A 25874-nucleotide genomic window follows, 5' to 3' on the forward strand; every position below is an offset into this window, starting at 1 on the left:
TCTGGACTTTCATATATTGATTGTTTTTTTCTGAGGTTTGTCCATCTGTCTGTCAGGAATTCTAGACTTTCATACATAACACTTTGATCCACCACCATTAAATCTGACTTTGAATCAATGACTTTTTACCTGCGCGTCTTCTGTAAGATATTGCATTAAATTTTCTTCCAAAAATTAACGAATGATAACAGAAAGTCTTTTCCTAAAGTGGGTTTTTTTGTTTTTTGTTTTTGGCTTCCAAGCAGTATTGGGGAGATTTTGAAATCCACTTGAATTGACAAAACAATCATTCAGCCCATCACATTCATGGTCAAGTTTGAGTTTAATTACCACAGCAGTGTGATTTTTATAATGCTTGTTTGTCACTATAACAATTTGATTTGAGCTTTAGAAGAGTCAGTTCATGGGGCAATAACTGATAGATGGATATTTTTCTTCAATCTTCACTGATTTTTTTTTACTAGTTCTCTGAAATTTATAGCTTACACCTATCCTAAATTACTTTTGTATCTTGACAAAGGCACTGCCTCGGTTTCTGGGGATGCCAAACAAACAATGGTCTCCTGATAAAGGAAAATTATAGAAAGTCATCGCACTATATTTTCCCTTTAAATGTCACGACACCTGATGAATTGTGGGGTGAAACAGTAATTATTTGGTCACAAACATTGTCCATATAGCTTTGATAATTGCACCAAAAGTTGTGTTTTAATTGCATAGAATGAACGAAACTCTTTTAGAATTTTAAAAGGACTTTCTTTGCATTTGTTACACAAACAAACTGGTATCCTGAATTGTGAGAGCTGTAATCTTTTTAAGGCTATAGAAAATATGATCATAAACTCATAAACCCTTTATTAGATAGCTGGTCAGTGTACTTGGAGCCAGTCGATATCATTGAGGTCGTATTTGACATATATTTCTTACCTAGACCTGATATATGAGCTTGATCATGTAAATGAGTTTTTGAGGTATTTGGCCAGCATATTTGACTTCCTCGACATGAGTACCGTGAAGTTTAGTTTAGAAATGCAGCGTAGTAAGAGGTTTTTGAAATTGGATATAGACAGTGACTTGGATGTTCAGGGGATCAGTTTCAACATGGGCCGGCCACGACGACCGGAGACGGCACACAACCATCGGACACCTGTTCTGTCTTTTCGGAGTAGGACTATCATTAACGATTTAGGTTCTAGATGCAGGTAAAGTGGAAGATATTTCTTCCGTTCCGATTTATAGACAGGATGGATTTTGTATAATATTCCTCAAATAGTTATTTGACAACTATAGCTTCAATTTTCAATTGTCAAGTTGTCAGATTTAATTCAGCGTAATTAGAAAAGTTTTTCACAGCAACTTTGATAATTGCATGAAGTTGATGAAGATATAATTTTACATTCGGGGGGGGGGGGGGGGGGGGTTGGTCCATGATATTTACTTGTTAGGGTCTGATGGTGTCTTTGGTATGCTCTGTTATTTAATGGTGTTTTGTTGGTAGTGCATATTGCTGGTGAAGCAAAGAAGTGTAACTCTGCTAGCCAATAGTTGACAAACTTTCACTTGAATTAGTTGTGTAGATATTTCCTTAAAAATTACCATTAGAAAAAAGTGAAAAAGCAATTGTACAGGCACTGGACATTAAGAAGTTACTTAATGTCCCTGATGGAGATCCTTTGAATTTTAATGGAGTTTGGAAGGTTTTATTTGCATAGGATTTAAGGAACATATAAGTTATGTAATTTTCAAATACATGATTTGAAAAAAAAATAAAGACACTTAACTGTCATCCAAACAGAATAATTAATATCAATTTCTGAGGCTTTTAAACATTTGTGAAAACTTTAAAACCTGTTTGAGTTGTCAGAAGTAGGCGACACATAAATATTGAGTCTGCTGTGGAGGATGAATAGCAGGTGTGTTTATTGTTTTTAATGGAATGGAGATTTAAAGTTAAAAGCGGGCCACTTCTCAAAGCCGAGAACCTGTTAGCTTAATAATGACCCAAGACTCTTTATGAATAAGACCTGTGATTTGTTTTAGTGGGTTATGATCCTTGAACGTCAATAGAAGCAACGAGCCGTTCCTCGACACACAGCACCTTGGCGGAAAAAACGGTCAATATTTTGGTTATGTTGTTCATAGAAGGAAAAATTCTGCCTCAAGGAGCTTTTAAACTGATCTTGTAATCTCAATTTACCCAAAATAGAAGTTTGCGGCTGCTAGAGGGAGGAAACATTGCTGGGTTTCTTTGTCTGTTTGTTGGTACTGGGAGTCCGACCTGTCAGTGGGATTATAATTATTCACCGAGTGGAGAGTGCAGGGTTTGTGGGGAAAACTTGGAAATCTTTAATATTGATCCCTTTATTTTGAATATTAGGTGTTGGAAATACGTTGATGAGGTTGTGCCTCTTGGTGCTTTTGATTTTACAAAATGTGTCGTCATTAGCGAAATTTTTAAGCTTGTTTTCACATCTTTTCATGACAAATGGAAGTATTTTTCCTGTTTGTGATTTAGTCTATATATTTGCTCCCACCTGTAGATTTGATGGAGGATGGCATATACTTAAGGACATTCTGAATTTTTTCCAGAATTTAGTGGATTGTAGAAACAATCAGCTAATAAAAAAAGTTCTGACTTTAATTGTCCAGAATCTTGTGGATTGTGTTAGCATTCAGTGATTACAAAAATTCTTACTTTGTCTAGAATCTTGTGGATTGTGTGAGCATTCAGTGATTACAAAAAATCTTACTTTGTCTAGAATCTTGTGGATTGTGTGAACATTCAGTGATTACAAAAATTCTTGCTTTGTCTAGAATTATGTGGATTCAGCAGTAAAAAATTCTGACTTTGTCTAGAATTCCGTGGATTGTATGAACATTAAAAAAGGAATGAATGGGATTATTAATTTCATGATTTTCACAACTCTTGCTGAGGGTTCTCTTGTGAATGTGTGTTTATTCCTTGGCTTAGTTTTACTTCTGTCTAAGGGAAGTTAGTGATATTAATTCATTAATTAAGTTTAAAGTATTTATCCTCTTGATCAATAATGGCTTACTTGTTTTACACCAGAATGCAAATGAATTTATCAAAGGAACCACATTTGCTTAGACCTTTGTGTAAATTTGTCTATGTGTAAATTATTTGTGTATATTTAAATGGTAAAATACAAGACAAACAGGTTTCATTGATTTCTCAGCAAAAAGTGACACTGCTTTTCTCAGTGCATCTGTTTGATGTCTCAGAGAGGGGGAATGTGCAGGATATCTTAAAGCCCAAATAGCCTTAGTTGTTTACACTGTGTGGTTGAAAAAATTCCAAAATATCTTCCTGAATTCGCAGATTTGAAATATTGTCACAGTGTTATAAATGAATTAAGTAACAACTTATGCAAATGGATGCAGCTCGAATTGTGAAGTTAAAAGGAGCATAATTTGCAAATAGTCGGATTTCAGAATTCAGTGAATGATTTGGTGGGTGTTGAGATTTGTACATTGTGTCTGTGATTGAATGAGATTTTATGGAAGGATCTACCAAGAAACGATCCTAACACTCCATTAACTTTGTGTTGGTGAATAAAATTGTTTGAATTATGTGGCATTACAGAACATATCGCGAAAAACGACTCAGCCGTTCCTCTAAATAGTGAGTGCATGCTTTAGTCGGATTTTATTCGAATATATTTGAAACCTATCTTTGTTTGATATCATATAATTATGGCTGTAACTGATCACCATGCTTCGTCCTTAGGTATTTATTCGTGTGAATTCTCTCCATAAGAATTTTTTTTGAACTTTTGTACTTAGTCTTATATACTGTTGAAAATTTATCCCCAGTAAATTTTGCAATGAAATTAATGTAGATGTACGGGAGAATTTATTTTGTTTATGTTTACATTCTACATTCATTTTGGTCATAATTCCCAGCTGTTAAAATAGATGTACTATATTTATGAAAATCCATGCGTACATTGTTTACAACTGCAGTGCATCCATGAAGAAATTACTGTCAATACAATTTATAAAGATATTAAAGGCAAAAACATTGGAAATGTGAATATTTAGGAAATCAATTTCATTTTTATAAACGCATGAGGGCATGAACTGCAACACTTCACGTCAACATACTTCATGAAGCATATTAACGCTAAATGAAAAATTTACTGGTGTGACGCAGTGCAGTTCATACTCTCATGTGTTTTCAAAAATGAAATTCTTTCTTATATTTACATTCTACTTTTCTGTCCGAATTCCCAACTGCTATATTTATCAAGATCCATAAACGAGTATGCACATCGTTCACAACTGCAGCAACACATTCATGAGAAAAAGGCTTTCATTATGTCAATTTGTAAAGATGTCATAGGGAAAAACATTGGAAATGTAAATTATATACAATATCATATTACAGAGGGGCGTGTCTTAGCTTGTTATAGTGTACTGTATAGTGATGAGGCAACAATAACACATAATTACATGTTACTTATAGGGATGAATTCATGCAGGAATATGCCTAGACTTTGAGAATTTTAATTAGCATCTTTACAATCAAATATCTTGAAAATTTTGGTATCCAAAATCTTGAAGTTTAAATGAAACTTCTATTTCTTTGTTAAATCCGTCACATTAAGAAGCATATACTGTATCATGATATTTATATTCAAATATTTTCATTGTCGTAAAATACTTTTCTAACCAAGAATTAATTTGCTTTCAAAAATAAACATGGTACAAGTGTTTTGAAAACATTCTATATACAGCACTTATTTTTATTTTCAGTTTTAAGGATGTAAAGCACTACTGTATTAATATTTCCACTCTTAAGTTCTGTGGACATCATTAGGAATTTCAGTTATTTTTTTGTCGACTTTAAGTTTTGAGGACAAGTCGTCAGTGTTAATTGGACTCTACAAACCTGTCTGAGTTTTTATCTCAGTATTTATATTTAATTTCAGTTTTGAGGACATATCGTCGCTGTCGGATTCTGCGAGTCTGTCGGAGATCTCACTGGATGGAAATCCAATCACTCAGGAGCAGTACTACAAACAGATTGTACTGCGACACATGCAACAACTTAAGCAGCTGGACATGAAGAGAGTAACGGTAAGCGGGGGGCATCTGTGGTGTCAGAAAAGGGTCAGGAACCCAGTATGTTTCTAAATATTGACTGGTGTAGTGGAGGGGTGGGGGACTTATTTGTAAGTGTTTTGTGCTGAAGTGATACATATTCTGTGTTGGCACAGTTGATTAGACCTAACAGTTTCTAATTTACCTGTAGATACATACAAGGTGTTTATCACTAACTTAATGGTCTCTGTGTAGAACACTTCTGTTCCCTATATCTTTAACAATTGTATTTAATATATAAAACATGAATTTCATTTTTGAAAATCCATGAGGGTATGAACTGCGACACATCACGCTGGCGGTATACTTTTCATGAGGGGGGCTAACACACTTCATGAAGTATGCTGATGTGAATCGTTGCAGTTCATACCCGTGTGTATTTTCAAAAATGAAATCTATTTCTTAAATGTTACTCTTCATTATCCATGATATTTGTTGGCGAATTTGTAAAAGTCACTCTCTGATACAAATGAATGTGTAATGTGAAAAACTCTTTTCTAAACCGTGTCTGTGATACAGAGCTGGTCCTCACTGTGTTTCAGCACCAGATAAACACACAGATTCTGCCTAAGATTGTGGCGTCCAAGCCCTGCGATTCCACAGCGCGTAGAGTTCTCGCACCCCGCCCAATGTCGTGTAGTCATGCCAACCTCCTCCAGCTTAAGGGGCGTGTCCTAAATCTAAACGTCCTGGTACCATTTGTGCGTGATCGCTTTTTCTCCTTTTCTGCCTATCACTGATCAGTCACTTTAGTACGTGTTAAATAGATTGTACTAATCCAAATAATTCACTGCCAGGAGAGGTTACCATGGAAATAGTTAAATGAGACAACATTTGTGTGTAAGCATTTAATGGTGTTCCTTTTTTTTTTTTTTATCTTAAATCATTGGAAAATGTGAAAAATTGTAGTGTAAGGTAGCGGAGATAAAAGCCTTTCAGTCACTAAAATATGTGAAAATTCACGAGAAATCTGCAATATTTAAAGTATTTTGTTTTCAAAACCGTAATTACACTTATGATGAGTTTTACACCATTTCTTATAATTTATATCAGATATGAAGAATTTCATCCTCATTTTTTACATTGAAAAAAAGTATCTTCTTGTGCTTGGTTTTGATTTCAAAAGCTTAAAGCACCTAAAATTTGATTTATTGTTCTGCCACTGACCTATTGTTGATAGATAAATATAATGTACAGTACAACACACTTATAACAAATTCACACTTACTGCAAAGTGATGTTTATTCTCCTATGAGAGGAAATTAATGAAAATTTCATTGGATATTGCGAAGTTTGGTTATAACAAACCGTTTTTCTCTGGCCCTGGTGGTTTACTATGATCGTGTTTGACAGTATGAATCATTTTCTCCAATGCACTGTTAAGTTTGTGTGAAAGATGATACAGAGATATGCACTTTGTCATCAAAAAAAATATCTGAAAAGTTGTATATTTATTCAATTTAGTTCAATTTATTGACATCACCATGTTGGCATACAGTCGAGAAAAGTCAATTGACAAACAGCGGGAAAACTTCATTATAAAATGACTTGATTCTTCAAGTTCATACATTTGTTTTCTGCGCATAAAACACCTATTCATTTACATACACATTTCATAGTATGTAATCCCATGGGTTAAAAATTTCTTTAATCATGTTAATGGGATCAATGCCACAATATGAAACAAGGTTTAGCAATTTTATGGGTATAATAATTATTTTTATCACATGTTTACTCCTTTATCCAGTGGATATCTCCTATTACAATCAGTATACTGTTTTCCTACGGGATTCTTCACACCTTTTTTTTAAAAAGGAAAACCTATTAAAAGTAATCTTGTATTTATTTTGCTATAGAAATAGTTTTCCTAAGTTAGACAACAAGATGTTGTTTAATTTTCTATAGATCAAAATCAATATAAATTTTATTAAGTTTTAAGTAATAGAAATATTCAAAGAAATCAAGTTTATTTTTTTTATGAAGACTGAAAAGCATACTTTGCCATAAAGTATAGTTTTTTTTTTTTCTTCTGATTCTAGAAGTCCCATATTGTGTGTGGTGCTTGATTCCAAAAATCTAAAAACTGAAAACATGAATTTTGAGTGCTCTCACATTTGATTAATAGTTGTGTTTTAGCAATATGAAAATAAAAGCAAGTAATTTTGTTTCATGCTAGATGCTTCTCATGAAATTAAGTGAAAATAAATTTGTACGAATCTATGGGTACTTCTGTAGTGTTTGAAGTTTTCATAGTAAGTAGAACCCAGTTTATGATCAATTTATCATATCTTAGGAACACCAGCAATGTCTATAAATAGCATATTTCAGAAAGCAGTAGAAACACTCTTCATCAAAATTAAGTACGGTAAACTTTCCTTTAAAAAACTGATAATTTTAGGTTGGCGAAATTAGGCCCTAACCAACCATAGTCCTTCGTAAGATTATAAGCTTAAGAAACAAAACAGAAGGACAAAATGGCTCCCATTTTATACTTTATTAAAGTTAAAAAATGGCCTTCTTAGTTGTCATAGGCCCATGGTAAAAGAGATCAACAAGTTTGAAATTCTGGATTTTGTTCCTGATTAATGACATTGAATTAAGGAGTGGACTCTCTGAACCCTACTCTTACTAATTTTCACGTTTTTCACTGCTGAATACCCAAAGCCAGACTTATCTTTAAAATTAAAAAACTTAGGGTTTTTTGTTGTTTTTAAAAAAAAAAAAATATAAATTGATGATTGATTTTCAAGTGATATGAAAGTTCCATAATACATGTATTGACACATCTATATGAGACTCTGTATTAAACTGTTGCGTAATATCTGAGCCTTTTTAATGGCATTTCAGTGAGTGTTTTGGTGTATATGGAGATTTGAATTCATTGATTGATGTAGTCTAATTTATTTTTGATTTAGGAGGAAGAACGACGGATCGCCCTTGTGATGGCACGTAAGGAAGAAGAAAAGAAAAAGGAATCAAACCGGACAAATGTTATGAAAGTGAGAGTTGAATTTTTTTTTTACAATTGATACGTATAATTTATTTCATGTTTTCATTTGAGGAATTGTCCCCTATTTTAATTGTTGTTTATATTTGTATTGTACTTTTAATACAATTCATACATACAATGTCAAAATTGTTTTAATTTAAATTTAAATAAAATTCTTTCCATTTAAAAAAAAAAACCTGTAAAAAATGTGATACTATTTTGTTGTTGAGTGTAATGCAGAGTTACCTCTCTTTGATTGTGTCCCCCATGTAATGTACTGTTCGTTTGTTTGTTTTTCCCCGTTAGATGGTGCACACACCAGACCGCCCACCTGGAGGGGTATAAACGATTTCTATTGCCATTTCAGCCTTTTTCCACAGTCATGAACAAGCTTAGATCAATTTCATATTTTTAATGCTCACTAAATGCAATTAAAATAGATAATAAAAAAAAGATAATCATAGCATCTTGAAATTAATAAAAATGAAAAACAACAGTGAAAACTTTGCACCCCTAAGATTGAAGATTGGGGTGTGTATTGTTTTTGGCCTGTAATTCTGTCTGTAAGTTTAACCTTGATTTGAATTAAACAAGGCAATATTTACATTTCCAGCGTTTTTGCTTTTGATTATCTTTACATATTGTAATGAGAGCCATTTCCTCATTTCCTCATGAATGCACTGCAGATGTGAACAATGTGCATATGAATCTTGATAAATATAGTACGTCTATTTTGCCTGCTGGGAATTTCGAATTTTAACAGAGAGAAAATATAGATAAATTTCATTTTTGAAAACACATGAAGGTATGAACTGCAATGCTCCATGAAAAGTATGCTGGTGGATATGAAGTGTCACACCCACAAGTTCATGTCTCATGTGTTTTCAAAATTGCCACTGAAATCTATTTCTTCGTGACTTCATACTAAGTGAACCGAAGTGTCTTAAGTGAAAGTTGGTGACTGATAAAGGTCAAGGTATTGGTCAAGGTCAAATTTTTCACACCTGGACTAGCCATACTGAGGGGCACAGTGTTTTACAAGTACATCAAACATGTCTTGTTGATTTTTTTTAAAATATCTAATTCATATATTTTAATAGATTAGTATTATACGAGATATAAATGTGATCACTCTATTATATTGTTTTTTCTGTAAAGTTATACGGTTTATACTTAGAGATTTTTATCATAGATGTATGGATAGAATGGGACAGAACATCAAAATTTTGTTAGAAGTGGTGTTCAAGGATGGAATCTTGTCATAAATCTGACAAACCTAGTCTGAGAGATTGAAATTATAGGGGACTATTTTTTGATAGAATCAGTGGCATAGTGAAATATCTTTTTCTTCCCTCTATCAAAAAAATATAAAAAAAATTATAAAAAGTATTATTATATTATCAAATACCCCCCACAAAGTCGGTCCTTAGATGTTCATATGTAAATGGTAAACATGTAACATAGTAAAAAGACAGTAGCACCAGAGATATATATAACAGAGATAAGCAACTCCTACGCCGGCATGTTTACCGCTTAAAATATAATCCCACTTATAAATCGATCGTTAATTCCTATTTATTGGTTTGAGAAACTTATAGTTTATTTTACTCTTTTCATAAATTGGAATAAAATGTAACATGTTTTGAAATGATTTATACTATCAACAAAAAAGTATGCAAATCGTAAACATCTCTAGAAATCTTGTCGATTTTTCCAGTTTTGATCATGTGTCGCCTTTTGAAACTTCACTTTGAAATTCATTTTATTTTGAAGTGAAACGTCTTCTGAAAATATTGCATCTTAATGTTTTAGTGATAGGATTTGGAAGGTTTGAACTTAATATCATTCATTCTGAAGTTGGTATACATAATTTAAATCTTTTTGTGCATTTTTACCGAAAAACGGGACCGCAAGATAATAGGAGACTTGAGGAGGTTGCCAATCTCTGTTATATTCATCTCTGGTAGTACACAGGCAATGCATGAGAAAACAGAACAAGAATTAGGAGGAACAGACAGACTTAAAGATATGTAAAATCACAAAAGATAAGCTCGAAATACTAAAAATTTTGCATGCAAAATTTATCAAATGTCAATGTGTTTAGTAAATATGAGGGGAATCCACCCTAGAGTTTGTTATTATGAACTGTTAAGATGTTTCTTAACACCAAACTTTTATTTATTGGCTCATTAAAGCACCTCATGTGAAGTATGATTTCACCATCAAAGGAGTGATACAAGCTATCAATTATTTTATGATGTGATTTTTTTTTTACAAAAAGTATTTTGTATGCACATAAGAGAGTTAAACATCTAAATTTCACTGTGTTTTGAATCATGATATAAATATCTATAGACGTACATAAAAAAGACTCAGGTAAAGTTCTAATTTTTGAAATAAAAAAATATCAATGACAATTAAAAATTTGTAAATATTTTTTTTTTATATAAAAAACTACAACTAAAATCTTCAAGAAACATGTCATTCCCTTGTTGTAAAATGGTTCACAAATGAAATGAATCTATAAAGCAAACTAATTTCTTGGTGTCAAGTGCTTCAAATAAGCAAGCAATTTGATTATTTTAGGATTTTCTTTCTGTTCTGATCAGGATTGGTTCTTTTTTTCTGCTTTGGTTTAAATCTAAAAATAGCAATATTTCTATGATTTGGTCATTGTGTTATTAGTTTTTTTTAGAATATATTTTTCTAATATATCTTTTTATTCCAAATGATATTTTTCTTCTAGATTTTAACCATAGATTTAGAAAATATTAACTTAATGATTCACTTTTGGAAATATTTTTTTATATAAAAAAGTTAGAATGTCCATTTCAGTCTTAAAGGCATGTTTTATTAAATATTCATACCATACATCAAATCACAGCAAAATTTGGATTTTAAAATCAAAACGCTATAGAGAAAAAAAATCCCCCAAAAGTATATAAAATAATCGAGAGCTTGTGTCTCTCTTTCGATGGTGAAATCATATACCTCATATGAGGTGTTTTAACAAGCCATTAAATAAATTTTAGTGTGAAGAGCCACCTTAAAGGAATTTTTTGTAAACTGTGTTGCCATAAATGCACTAGCTGTGTAATTTTTGCGGTCTCTAGGTTAGTTTTGATCATTTTATTGCAAGAGGTGTTGGGTATAATCTGGCAGTGTTGAAATTAGTGCACATCAAAACATGCCCCCCAAAATATTCCTTCAGGCTTTTCTTCGTGGTTTTTCTTCTCTAAGGATTTTGGTGACAGACTCGCCGTGTAAATGCTTGGGGGATTAGGAGCTTGTCTCATGCCGTGTTAACACCTATAAAATGTAACAACTGTATGCAGCAGTTTTGTAATATTAGTACTGACTCATAATATATTAAATCATGTAAACTTAGATATATCTCTCAACTAATAATTCTTTATCAATAAAAAAATATATCCTCAGCTACCAACCTGAGCATGTAATGTAAAATTTACATTGAAATAGCTTAAAGTAACAACTGCTTCAATAGAAATACAGGTGATTCTCGAAAACAAGTTCGTTAAAACTTCGAGTGATCGAGAGTTTGAGAGATCGAAAGTGAAATCAAATCCAGAAATTAAAGGTCCGACCATTAAGGTTCAGATTTTATTGTAACTGGAGTACATATTTACAACATCCTGGCATTGTTTTGACATGTCCTTCATATTTTTAGGTAGTTGACTTGATTTCGACAACACGGAACTTATCTTGCATTAAATTGTTAAAAAGATTTTATAAAGCTTGTGTTTTTATTTGTTATTTTCTCATGTTTAAGATGGATGTACATGTACATATTTACAAGACAAACTTCTTGTACATGTACATATAAAGTTTCGCAGTCACAAACTACACAGAGCACAATCATCGCAATTTCCAGTAGCTTTACGCAAAACACACATTCTAATGAATAACCATGTTTCCTAAATTATATTCCGAAAATTACTGTCTCCTAGTCAAGTCCAAACAAGTTGTAAATTTTAACAAGTCAAATTATAGAACAAAAACAAAGCACTGGTGGAGGGTTGAATTGACCAATTAAACAATTAACTCTCCACTGCACAAACACACAAGAACATAAGTGATTTGTGACTTATATAAAAACCTAATTAACACAGATGAGCTAGCCCTGTCATTTAACGTTTTCCAGGTAAGGTCCAAGCAAAAATAATTATACGCTTGAGTGATGGTTTGTATATGCTACCACCACTATGAGAAATCAAGAGTGAAAAACATTAAAATATGTTTCACAGGACCCAATTTTCACTTCAAGAAATCTCAAATGTTCGAGAGATCAAACATTTTAGAGATCAAAAGTAAGATTGCTTAGTAAATAGAGAGAAAAATCAAGACCATGATTTCGCTTGGAAAAATCAAGAACTTTGAGAAATCAAAGTTTAAGCCATCGAGAGTCACCTGTAGTGTTATTGAAAGTCTAAATTACAAGTAACAAATAATGCTGATGTTATAATTTTTACAGGTATTGTGTTCTTTTTTAATTTGATAGTAGACATCTCACTGGAGAGATAGACATTGTACTTTTTACATGCATTAGATATAGAACTTTGAATGGTTGAGGGATTAAGGTGTCGTATTTTTTGTCTACATGTGTTAAATACGAAAAGTTAATGACATGTCTTCTTGGATACTAAATGCAAATTTTTGGCTAAACTTTGGTATAAGGGTATAAAGAAAACATTAATGCCATTTGTGTAACATCTCATTCTGTTTAACCATGACAACCTTCAGAATTCCTCACTCTGTCCTCAAACACTTTTGAGATTTAGACATGTTTTAATATTTTCATGAACAGGAAAAGAAGCGTCTTGCCATTAACAATGCCAAGCGACAGTGGGAAGTGATGCAGGGCTCGATGATTAACCGTACTGGAAAACTAGTCAAAATGCCGGAGCTGTACGCTAATCATGTGGGTTCTGTTGCTAATTCTGTCCTAATTTCACCGTCAAACGATGAAAATCTCGAGGTGGAGTCCGTAAACAGGTAAAAAAAAAAAGAGGGTTATGTCAAGTTTATAATGGAGCACATTAATTATAAGTGGATAGAAGATAGAAAAATCAAAACAATGATGATAAGTGGATAGATTGATTGTACATTGTTTAACGTCTCCCTCGAGAATTTTTCACTCAATGGAGATGTCACCACTGCTGGTGAACGGCTGCAAAATTTAGGCCTATGCTCAGCGCTCATGGCCTTTGAGCAAGGAGGGATCTTGATCATGCCACACCTGGTGTGACACGTGACCTCGATTTTTGCAGTCTCATATGAAGGAGTGTCCCATGTAGTCGCCTCTTACGACAAGCAAGGGGTACAGAGGACCTATTGCAACCCCGATCCCCATGGGATAGAGGATAGGAAAATCAAAGCAAAGATTATAAGTGGATAGAGTTTTCGTTTCTTTGTTTTGTCCCTTTGAGAATTTTTCACTCATATGAGACATCATCAGCTATAGATGAAATACCACAAGTTTAGACTTATGTTTATAAGAGCCATAGCAGTTAGGGTTCTTTAAAATAACAATGCCTGCTGCAATCTCCATTTTTATGGTCATATCTGAAAGATCTGTGATTCTCACATCTAAATGCTGAGCGCTTGTTGAAGGAGCAAACACCACCTATGTTTACATCATAGGTTTGACATGGCTTTGCACAGGCAGGGCTCAAACTCACAGAAGCAAACACTCTTTCATTGAACTACGCTGTGGTATGCAAGTTGATAGAGGAAAATAAAAATGAAAGCAATCATTGGATAGAAGATGGTAAAATGAAAGCAATGTTTTTAAGTGGATAGAAGATATAAAAATGAAAGCAATGCTAATAAGTGGATAAAGGGTAGATAATCAAAGGCTATGACATTATAAGTCAGTAGAAATTGGATAATGGAAGGCAATGGCAAAAAGTCGAGAATTGATAATTAAAGGCAGTACTTGTAAGTGGATATAGAGATTGGATGCCTACTCCTAACTTGGACTGATTTGTATAGGTTTTACATGTGTAGATTATTTTCTGTGTTAGAGGAGAATTTTTATATGGTACATATACCATACATATCTATTTTAATCATTTTTGCCACACGGGACCAGAAAAGATTGATTTTAGCAGTCTGTATTTTTCTTCCCTTGTACATGTATATATATGTAGAGAACTTATTTATAGGTAGGTGTCCCTTGTTTTGATTTACATAATCCTTTGTAAGGTACCAGAGTTTGTAACTGGATGCATTTTCTGATTTCAGCGAGTCGAAGCAGAGCAGTCGAGGAGGGTCACGACCTACTAGTGCGCAGAGCGCGGCAGACGAGAGGCCCCGCACGGGGAACAAAGTGCAGCAATTCAAATCAGAAGCACAGAAGACAGGGCAGCTCAAAGAAACGGTCATATTTGGGTGAGTGTTAAAGCTAGCATGGTATGATATCCATGTCTTTCATGTTAAAGGGACCGATTCATGATTTTCCCCCCCAATTTTTTTTTTCACTTTTACTGATCAAAATCTAATGTGTTTAAAAGGTTTTACCAAAATTTTTAAGGTTATACATTATGACAGAAACTCATTATAAAATGTTTATTATTTGTTGTGTAAACAAAGATAGAGGTATTTTATTGTTCACAAAGTTTTGAAAATTTATGGTATATCCAGGGGTCCGTGTTTGCCCAACTCTCTATTTTGTATTCCATATAGGAGTTATGAGATTGATCACTGTTCGTTATCTTCACCTTTCATGCATATGGTTATCGATCTAAGATTCACTAGTTTGTTTGTGAACATTCCAAGGATCAGATCTAAGATTCACTAGTTTGTTTGTGAACATTCACAAGGCTCAGATCTAAGATTCACTAGTTTGTTTGTGAACATTCACAAGGCTCAGATCTAAGATTCACTAGTTTGTGAACATTCACAAGGCTCAGATCTAAGATTCACTAGTTTGTTTGTGAACATTCCAAGGCTCAGATCTGAGATTCACTAGTTTGTGAACATTCACAAGGCTCAGATCTAAGATTCACTAGTTTGTGAACATTCACAAGGCTCAGATCTAAGATTCACTAGTTTGTTTGTGAACATTCACAAGGCTCAGATCTAAGATTCACTAGTTTGTGAACATTCACAAGGCTCAGATCTAAGATTCACTAGTTTGTTTGTGAACATTCACAAGGCTCAGATCTAAGATTCACTAGTTTGTGAACATTCACAAGGCTCAGATCTAAGATTCACTAGTTTGTTTGTGAACATTCACAAGGCTCGGGTCTTTTTTACATAATAGTTACACAGAGTGAACCCTCAAATATTGTTCTTATCCTTGCATTAGAAGGTCCAAATTTTGGTTGTCAACTTTAAACAAGTTTTATTTTTGATGTTTAACATCAAAAATGAAATAAATTTATTTACTAAAAACATGAACCAGTCCCTTTAAAGCTAGCATGATGTGAAATTCTTTGTCAGCGGTGTTAATGTAGTATGTGAAATTTTCAGGTCACCTGAGTAACCTCAGGTGACCTATTGCAATTGGTTGTCGTGCGTCGTCCATCGTGTGTAAACAATTGAACATTTTTAACTTCTTAATAACTACCAGTGCAATTGTTTTCAAATTTAGTATGAAGCATCATCATTGGGACAAGGGTGACATAAATTGTAAATTTCATGACTCCAGCACCCCTGTGGCCCTAGGGGCGAGGCAAAAACTGCCCAAAATTGACCAATTTTCAAAAATCTTCTTCTCAAGAACCGCACACGTGTAAGAAATACTAAATGTATGGTGATGGAGAGCAGGAAAGCCTCTACCAAATTGTAAATTTCATGATCCCTGGGGTAGGGGTTCTGACCCCAGGGTGGGACCAAACTTGTTATATAGTGTTTATGTGTAAAACACTTAAATAACATCTTCTTTAGTGCTATATACTGTATAAAATCTAAATGCATACTTAAGAATAGCAGAAAAGGATGTACAAAAAATGGTAAATTCCAATCAAAACCCAGGGTTATGACTTTAGGATGAGTCCAAATTAGTCATATCTTTTGATGTTTTAATGTTAATACACCTATTATTTAAAGCTTTTCATCAGTGTATGCACTTTTGAAGGCAGTGAAGTTTTAAGAACACATCTTGTTTTATACTGTTGCTGAACATTAGAATTTAGCTTAGATATTCAGAAGAGGAAATTTTTTCTAGATTTCATGGCCCATGGAAGTAGTGATACTTTTTCACTAGTATTCAGGTGACCGATAAGGCCTGTGGGCCTCTTGTTCATAATATGAAGTTGAAGATATATTGGTGTGAAATTCCATTTGATTTGTTTCAGAAGTGTATTTTTACATTTCTGCAATATAAATTCCATTTAATGTGTTTGGGGATGTATGTTTACATGTTTATAAACAGCCAGTGAAGACTGTCACAAAAACTAGTTGTGATCAGATGGATGTTGAGCAATATTATGTAATTCTTACTAAGCCCATGATTGCCCAAATGGTGTAAAATGTATTTGACATAATCACATGAATACAGTTGAGCCCGTTAATCCAGACACTTTGGTTCACAGCAAAATTGTCCGGATAAATGATTATCCGGATAACTGAATCACATACGATAGTTCTTAATATAAGTAACAAATATACTTACTTATTAAATATAAACGTCCGGATTAATGGTGTCCGGACTAATGGCATCTGGATTAATGATGTCCGGATTACTGAGGCTCCACTGTGGTAGGTTTGGATTTAATTTTCTTTATTTCTTGGAAAATGAAGCAGCAATATCTGGATTTGCTAGAGTTTGATCACGTCTAGGAAAATTTGTTGCCTGTTTTCCCAGTGTGGAGGGTGCTTATAGTGTATTGATTGTGGGAGAAAATTAGACAAGGTGCCTATAGAGCCTCAATATGTAACTGCAAAAATCATTATAGTTTATTATTCATATGTTGGTATAATACTGATACCGTCCATTTACTTGTATATATACATGATTAGCAATTCATATATGTATGTACTTGTTTCCCAAACATGCTGCATCCACATGCAGTTTGCAGTCTATGTAACCTGTAGTTAATGTTGTAAACTTTCTTTCTTTTTTGAATTTCCTTCTTTACAAACTGTCTTACTGTTATGCCCTCTGGGCCCAAAATTGGAATAAACTTATCTTATCTTATCTATCTGTATGTATCATGCTTAGACGAAGGTTGTTTCAAATTTTTGATGTATCCATTTAATTTGAAAAAATATCAAATTGTATTTTTTATAAGAAGATATCCTTGGAATTCATAGCATCTCTATTCAACAATTTGATAATTTTACCTTTCATTCAAAATCAAAAGGAAAAAAAGTTGTGATGAAGTGACATACACCTCACTAAAATTTTAAAACATCCAACTTTAAACAAATTTACATTTGAAATTTCTTACTTTTCTAGACCATGATTGGTTACATCAATTAATCTTAACAAGTGATAAGGACACTATGAGATCGTGTTTAATTTAATTCCTCCGCCTGACACAAGTAACCTGGACACTTCCCGTCATTATAAACCCAATAAAGTAGTCTGATGGCGCTGAGTAATATTTGTGAAGAGTACATAATCATTGAGACAAGAAGCTTCAATAATTAACACCAGTAAACAATGGATGCCTACAGCCAGATCAAACTTCCTTGTGCAGCGTGAAGTCATGCAGCAGGTGGATTCTGGAAATGGAGATAGCACGATTTTGTAGAACCTTAGAGAGGATGGGGAAAAAATCTCTGTTAATGTGTATATACCTAAAAACCAGGTGAAAAAATTCTGTTGTGATGTTAGTGAAGAGGTTATATCAGATGAATACCTTCATAGTCATCTGTGTGTAGCCATTCAAGATATTGATTGTCTGTAGTCACTCTGGATACATATTAATTTTTTTATGGGAATAGTTTTACTTAATTCTTTAACCTTTGTTTTGCAGGAACCAGGGTCGGTACGCAAATGACCTCAATAATTTGGCGGATTTAGAGGGGGATAGTTTGACAATGTATGGTCCACAATCCTTAGAGGCACTGGACAGAAACTGGGGGATGCAGGCTGCGGGAGCAGTCACTCATGTCGTGTTCAAGTTCATTGACTTTGTGGATATTGCTAAGCATTTACACAAGATCAGAACACGGTTCCCAGGGGTACAGGTAGGTCTCTCAAATTAAAATTAAAAGAAAAAACAACAATTATTTGGATAAGTTCCTGCAGTCCTGGAAATATTTGTTGGATGTTGTGTGTGTGTGTCTGATCAGCTTGTGATTATGATGTGTTTGTGTGTGTGTATCGGATCAGCTCGTGATTATGATGTGTTTGGAAGGCTGAACTTCAAGGCATCACCACCTAAACATGAGTGCAGGGTAACAGATTTGGGGTGGAATTTATTGTCTTTGTGTGGGAACCGTGTGTTTTGTACACACAAAATTCTGAAAGTCAGAAAAACAGAAGTCTTTTGGATGCTTCCCAGGATTGACAAGTCAATGAAATCATAGTCTCCGTGTGAATTAGGATGGAAAAAAACCAAAAATCTGACGTTTCTTTGTAGTTATAAACTAATAAGCTTTGTCTCAAATGTTGATCATTAAACTGATATACTGGAACAGTTACAATAACTGGATCATTAAACTGTTTTATTATATGGCTAATAAATAGTCTATTATAAAATCTGCCTAAAATCTAGAGAATGTTAGCGTTCAATATCCTGAGAATTTATTGAACGCTAACTTTGCATTGCGTAAATTGTATGCGCCCGAAACATTCCGAGTATGAGCGTTCAATATTGACGTTACCATAACGACGTAAACAAGCCAAAATGGCAGGTGGCGGTCCTCCGAATCTGACAGAGCCGGTATTTGATATTTACTTAAGCAAAATGTTTTACTGTACATAAATTATGATGTCCCCATTCACAAAATCAGTTTGCTTCATGCATTAATGACAAGTTAAATATTGAATAGTTAAGAAATGCATGTTGATATTGCACACCTTCACCTTAGATGCCAATATTGATGAATTCTCGTCTATTTTGGAGTATTTTGAGTGAAAAGGGATATAATTTAACAACTAAATACTTTAGCTATATGATAAAAGGGTTATTGAACTTATATAGGTGAATATTGATACTTGTTGGCTGTCAAAATGCACTCGCAAGCTCGTGCATTTTAACAGCCAACTCGTGCCAATATTCACCAATATAAGTTCAATAACCCTACAATACTGGAACTCTTACAAAAACTGTTATACTGGAACTGTTACAATAACTGGAAAAGAGAAAAAATGATCAGCATTTACATTCTTTAGCCAGTCACTATATTCTCTGTATGGAGATCAGCTTTTACATTCTTTAGCCAGTCACTATATTTTCTGTATAGAGATCAGCTTTTACATTCTTTAGCCAGTCACTATATTCTCTGTATGGAGATCAGGTTTTACATTCTTTAGCCAGTCACTATATTCTCTATATAGAGATCAGCTTTTACATTCTTTAGCCAGTCACTATATTCTCTATATAGAGATCAGCTTTTACATTCTTTAGCCAGTCACTATGGAGATCAGGTTTTACATTCTTTAGCCAGTCTTTATATTCTCTATATAGAGATCAGCTTTTACATTCTTTAGCCAGTCACTATATTTTCTATATAGAGATCAGCATTTACATTCATTAGCCAGTCACTATATTCTCTATATAGAGATCAGCATTTACATTCTTTAGCCAGTCACTATATTTTCTGTATAGAGATCAGCATTTACATTCATTAGCCAGTCACTATATTTTCTATATAGAGATCAGCTTTTACATTCTTTAACCAGTCACTATATTCTCTATATGGAGATTAACTTTTACATTCTTTAGCCAGTCACTATATTCTCTATATAGAGATTAACTTTTACATTCTTTAGCCAGTCACTATATTCTCTATATAGAGATCAGCATTTACATTCATTAGCCAGTCACTATATTCTCTATATAGAGATCAGGTTTTACATTTATTAGCCAGTCACTATATTCTCTATATAGAGATCAGCTTTTACATTCTTTAACCAGTCACTATATTCTCTATATAGAGATTAACTTTTACATTCTTTAGCCAGTCACTATATTCTCTATATAGAGATCAGCTTTTACATTCTTTAGCCAGTCACTATATTCTCTATATAGAGATCAGCTTTTACATTCTTTAGCCAGTCACTATATTATCTATATAGAGATCAGCTTTTACATTCTTTAGCCAGTCACTATATTCTCTATATAGAGATCAGCTTTTACATTCTTTAGCCAGTCACTATAATCTGTCTGGAGTTCTCTTATGTTTTATTATCACCTCACTAGAGGGAATGCAGTAACAGAACCATTCGTGTGGGGGCGAGTATACATGTATGTGTTAGTGTGTGTAACTCTGAGTTTGTAGGCACTCTATAGACCACATTTTCTGCTCATTTAAATTGATACTTCACATATACAATGTAGCTTTGTTATTAAAACAGGAATAATCCTTTTGATTTTGGGATCCAAAGGTCAAGGTCACTACAGGACTTATGGGAAAAGCTTTTTAGGCACTCTAAATATCACAAGTTTAAAATTGCTCAATTGATTTGATACTTCACATATAGCTTTGTTATTAAAAGAGGAAGAACCCAATTAATTTTGAGTTCACAGGTCAAGGTCACTACAGAACTTCATAGAAAAATCTTGTACACACTCTAGAGGTCACTCTTTTCTCAATTGATTTGATGCTTCACATGTAGTTTTGTTATCAAGAGATGAAAACCCCTATCGATTTTGGGGTCAAAAGGTCAAAGTCACTCCAGGACTTTATAGAAAAAGCTTGTAGACACTCATTTCGAGTGGATATGTTCCGCCTTGTGGGGCTCTATTATTTTTCTTTTCCCTTGTATTTGATGCTTACACTCTTAAAGTCATGGGACCCTCAGGTCTTTTGTCTCTGTTGATGGTAATAATCAATACATTATCATATAGCTGATCAGATTTAAATATTTCATTAAACAACAGCCTGAGGACAATTAATTCACAGATAATTGATGCTGTGGGACATAGGAAGAAACTATACAGTACATGACAAAAGTCATTTGAAGTGTTGATCAAGAGCTGGGCATAAATTTTAATCCAGTCTTTGAAATTAGCCACTGGCCTGAAGACCCGAGTTCAGTGAGGTTGTAAAAATATTACATATACAAGAATGTTAGGCCTGTGCTTTTCATCAATATCATTGCCTTTCAGTTATATTATAGATCTGAATTATATTACCATATGTGGAAATGGACTAACGATTGTAATCAGAATCGTTAAAGACAGTGTTTCTGTCCCAGTTGAACTAATTTTGACTAAACCTATAAGTGTTTAATGTACTCTTGAAGTATCTCTCTCTTCAAAGTTCTTTTCAAAACTGAAAAAGTAGTTTTTTGTGTCTGATTTGGGCCAGTGAACTTCTCTTTGGTCAAGTAAACAGTAGTTTTTTGTGTCTGATTTGGGCCAGTGAACTTCTCTTTGGTCGAGTAAACAGTTCAGATACAGAGCCAGTGTCAAAACAGATTTTTGTGAAGATACCCCACCATGTATACATATATGATTAGGGCATCAAGAGATTGTCACTTCATTTAAAGTTTGTGAAATTTGTAATGATACATAATGGTTGTTATTTGATGAAAAATGTTGATGATACCTGCATCAATTAAACACTGTACTATGATGTCATGTTACTGTTTGAAACATTGTAGTGTTACGCCACAGGATATAGTTCGTAATTTTTTTCAGATCTGAATAATCTCTGTTCATGGTTTTAAAATCAGTTAAGGAAATTAAATGATAAGAAAGACCTCAAATATATTTTGGGATGGCTGGGATATCATGTGCTACACATTTTCTCTGAGACTTGAAGGACAGCTGTGATATAATCTGTGTTACGTAATTGTATAGTATACTAGGCTGTTTTACTCCATCAAACACACACCAAGATATTATCAGTGGTATCTCTTTAAAGTTTATTAAGTAGTTAAAATCAAACCAGATCTAATTACCTTTCATTGTAATCAAAACTTACACATTTCATAGCTAAGTGAATGAGAGGCCGATGCTTTTTGTTGTCCCATACTTGTCGTTTTGAGAGCTCTTTGAAATTAATTCAAATCTCCAAGAGAACTTTAGAGGTATTAAACATGTTATAATCCTTTAAATCTTGAGGCAAACTCCAAACATTACAGGCATATGTTTGGGATTAAGATTTTGACTGCAATACACAGGTTTCAAATTACCAATCCAAGGTTTGCTTTAATTCTTTAATTAATCAAAACAGCAACTTGGACCAGTGGTAGTTTCAGGGCAATTTAATAATTTGTTGTGAACTTTTTACGTGTAAACGCGTCTTCGTAATGACCTCTACAATTTGCAACAGGTCCTGCAGTTATTGATGTTGTGTTCCATGGATTTTGAAAGATTTCCGTTCTGTTGGTAGTAATACTAGAGTATTATTGAATCGGTATCTGATGATCTGTGTGGCTATCAATAGATTGTACCCAGTGATTAGATCCTGTATTTAACTGCTGTTGTGTCTGTTATGGATTGATTAAACGAAGTAGTTATTCAAGTCATGTGGAAAATGGTACAAATCCTTTGTGTGTGATTGCTGTAGATTATACAAAGTTTTCTTGATGGTCTGTAAGACTGGAAAAGTTTTAATTGGCTGTTTCCTGGGGAATTAAGGTGAGAAATGCTTTCCTACTGTTGGTTGGGGTGCACTTATCTAACAGGTGCATTTGAAATTGAATTCAGTGATAGCCATGGATATCATGAGTTGTCATTGTTAAATGTTGAAGTTATATGTGTGTGTATGTGTGTGTATGTGCACATACATACACAAATATACGCACAATATGACATGCATAAATTCTTGATCAAGCCCAATAAGCTCCACTGAAAAATACTTTTTCAAAATATTTTTTCAGCTCTGTGTATTAAACAATTGACTAACAGATAACACAGTCAAAATATTTCAAAAAAGTGTTCCAAGTTATAGTGTTATGAGAGAGAGAGAGAGAGAGAGAGAGAGAGAGAGGTCATTATGGCAGAGTGATGAGATATATGCATTGGATGTGTATAGCTAAAATTAATTATCACACCATCCAAAATGATATTCTGTTTTAATTTTGACACCATCTTCGTTTACATGATATATCAAAGATGGTACTCAAATGGTGCACATTTTAAATTCAACAAAATTCTTCATTTTTTCTCATGTCAGAATTTACTGTCACGATTTCTGATTTCACCATCATAAGATGAAACATTGAAACATGTTTGTGGTTTTTACTTGAGAAACTTTGAAAAGCATGAGTATTACGTGTATTTCTAAAATTTGTTAAAAAACCCAGACCAAGCATTTCCTTACTGTGTAGCCTCCAGTTCAGCTGAAATAAGAGTACATATACAACCTCTTTTTATACCCCTGACAAGTTAGAGAGGGGGGTATACTGGAATCACTTTGTCCATCTGTCTGTCTGTTCATCCGAAGACAGAGTAGATCTTTAACAGTGATAAAAGATTTAATTAAAACTTTGAGTACTATTATTTTTTTATTGAGATGTTATAATATTCAAGGAAGTTATGATATATATTTTTTCCGCTTTAACGGGGTGGGGTGGGGGGGGGGTATTATGTTGTCATTGACCAGAGTATATCTTAAAAACCGTTTATTCTACAATGAGCATAACTTTACTATTTTCCACCTTCAAGTGTGCCCTGTGGGGGGCATTAGTCCCATCAGAGCTGTCATAGTTTGACATGTGCATGTTATAGTTTCATGTTGGTTTATGTGCTATGCATAACTATTTGTGCAGCTATAATTTTCAATTCAGCTGGTGAGCTTTATGAATGGATGTGAAATGTCGGAGTATAACTGCATTCTTGATGTCTCTGCTTTCTCTTTTAGAGCATCACCTTCAGTTCCACAAACATCCAGTCCTTAGTTCAGATTAATGCACTCTCTACTGTCCGACGGCTGGATAATCTGACCATTGATCTCGACGGAAACCCCATCACAAAATTCACCTTGTGGCGCATGTACGTTATCTTCAGACTGGCGCACTTCGCTCTGAAAAAGATCAACGATGTCGAGGTAGGGATGATGTAACAGTTGTTTTATCGGAAAAAGATTTATAATGATGTTGAGGGAGGGATGTTGTTTTATCTGAGAAACCTAAGAATGAACTTCACTGATATTAAACTTCAGCTTATTTTAGTTCTATGGCCAAAAAGTCAAGCTTTCAATGTAGAGATTGAAGTTTGAGAAGATTTTAAATGTATAGTTTCCCAATGAGTGCTTTGTATAAAGTATTACAGTAAAATACACTTATAACAAACCTGCTTAATATGACGGATTTATGATTGAAGTGATATTCCTCTAGGTGAGGAAAATAATAAAAAATTTATTGGATATAATAAAGTTTGGTTATAACAAACTTTTTTCACTGGCCCTGGAGGTTCACTATAACTGTGTTTTACTGTAACATATTTTAGTACTGTTATGAATACTGAGGTAAAACCTCTTTCCTTTTAGATCTCAGCGGCAGATATTGTTAATGCAGAAAAGTTATTTGGACCAGTGTCTCATATCACCACATCTCAGCTTCCACAATCACGACTTTTGTCTCTTATTGGGGAGACCCGGTATGTACAGTTATTAACTTATTTTCATTGGTCGAAGTAAAACTGAAAGACCAGTCTAGTTTAATATCCATGTATGTTTTTTTTAAGTGAAACCTTTATAACAATTCAGAGATATTTTCTTGTACAGGTTGTCCGTGATTTCAATGTACAGTCCTCCCTCGATATATTGCCAACTTTTTTTCAAGATGAATTGGGCAATAAAGTGGGAGTGGCAATATAACGAATTCACCATTACGAACAATTCACTGAGCAGTGAAAAGAAATTCAATATCATACTGTTATTTTGACTCCATTCTGTATAAACATTTAAAATAATCTTGACTTTAATTCAACAATTATTTGTAATTAACCAGACCACCTGAATACCTTGTCCAAACTGTCACACTTCACTGCACCACTATCAAAGTACAGGTGTGATTACTGATTGATGTTAGGTAATTGGCAATATTATCAAGGGTAAACCCTATAACATTTGACCATTTGTTTGTGAAAATCAGTGGTATATGGTATTATATGGAGTTAGCATTATAATGGGGGTATTAACATGGGAGGAAATCTGTTCTTTAGGATTTTCAGGCAATAAACGGGGGTGGCATTATAACTGGGGGCAATATATTGAGGGAGCACTGTATGGGTTTTTTATAAAAACTAGAATTACCTCCCTCTGTACAATGTTACTGTGTGACTGATTAGTCATTCAAAACAGCTGTTTCATCTCATCAATACTAATGTATGTCTTACATTGTAAATAGTTTTAATCCCCAAATCATTATTTGTATTTAGCTCACCTGTGCTGAAAGCTCAAGTGAGCTTTTCTGATCACCCATTGTCCATCGTCTGTCTGTAAATTTTTCACATTTTCAATTTCTTCTCCGGAACCACAGAGCCAATTTCAAGCAAACTTGGCAAAACGCATCCTTGGGTGAAGGGGATTAAATTTTGTTCAAATGAAGGGCCATGCCCCCTTCAAAGGGGAGATAATCACAAAAATACAAAAATAGGTTTCTTCTCAAGAACCAGCGGGCCAGAAAAGCTGAAATTTACATGAAAGCTTTCTTACATAGTGCAGA

General features: G+C 33.7%; 1 protein-coding gene across 11 annotated transcripts in view; it reads left to right on the forward strand.

The window, feature by feature from the left end:
• The window catches only part of LOC125650193 (leucine-rich repeat-containing protein 49-like), a 59703-nt gene that overhangs the window by 24166 nt on the left and 9663 nt on the right, over positions 1-25874 (forward strand). For 9 of the 11 annotated variants that reach the window (XM_056166993.1, XM_056166996.1, XM_048878249.2 and 6 more), the window contains 8 exons: positions 4953-5100; positions 8040-8123; positions 8420-8452; positions 12939-13126; positions 14378-14524; positions 18061-18274; positions 24068-24253; positions 24695-24804. In XM_056166993.1, the coding sequence (XP_056022968.1) occupies positions 4953-5100; positions 8040-8123; positions 8420-8452; positions 12939-13126; positions 14378-14524; positions 18061-18274; positions 24068-24253; positions 24695-24804 (1110 nt within the window). The remainder of the gene's footprint in view (positions 1-4952; positions 5101-8039; positions 8124-8419; positions 8453-12938; positions 13127-14377; positions 14525-18060; positions 18275-24067; positions 24254-24694; positions 24805-25874) is intronic. The other 2 variants (XM_056167002.1, XM_056166999.1) reach the window with 1 other exon arrangement.

Source organism: Ostrea edulis, chromosome 5, assembly GCF_947568905.1.
Source record: "Ostrea edulis chromosome 5, xbOstEdul1.1, whole genome shotgun sequence".
In the NCBI taxonomy this organism is placed as follows: domain Eukaryota; kingdom Metazoa; phylum Mollusca; class Bivalvia; order Ostreida; family Ostreidae; genus Ostrea; species Ostrea edulis.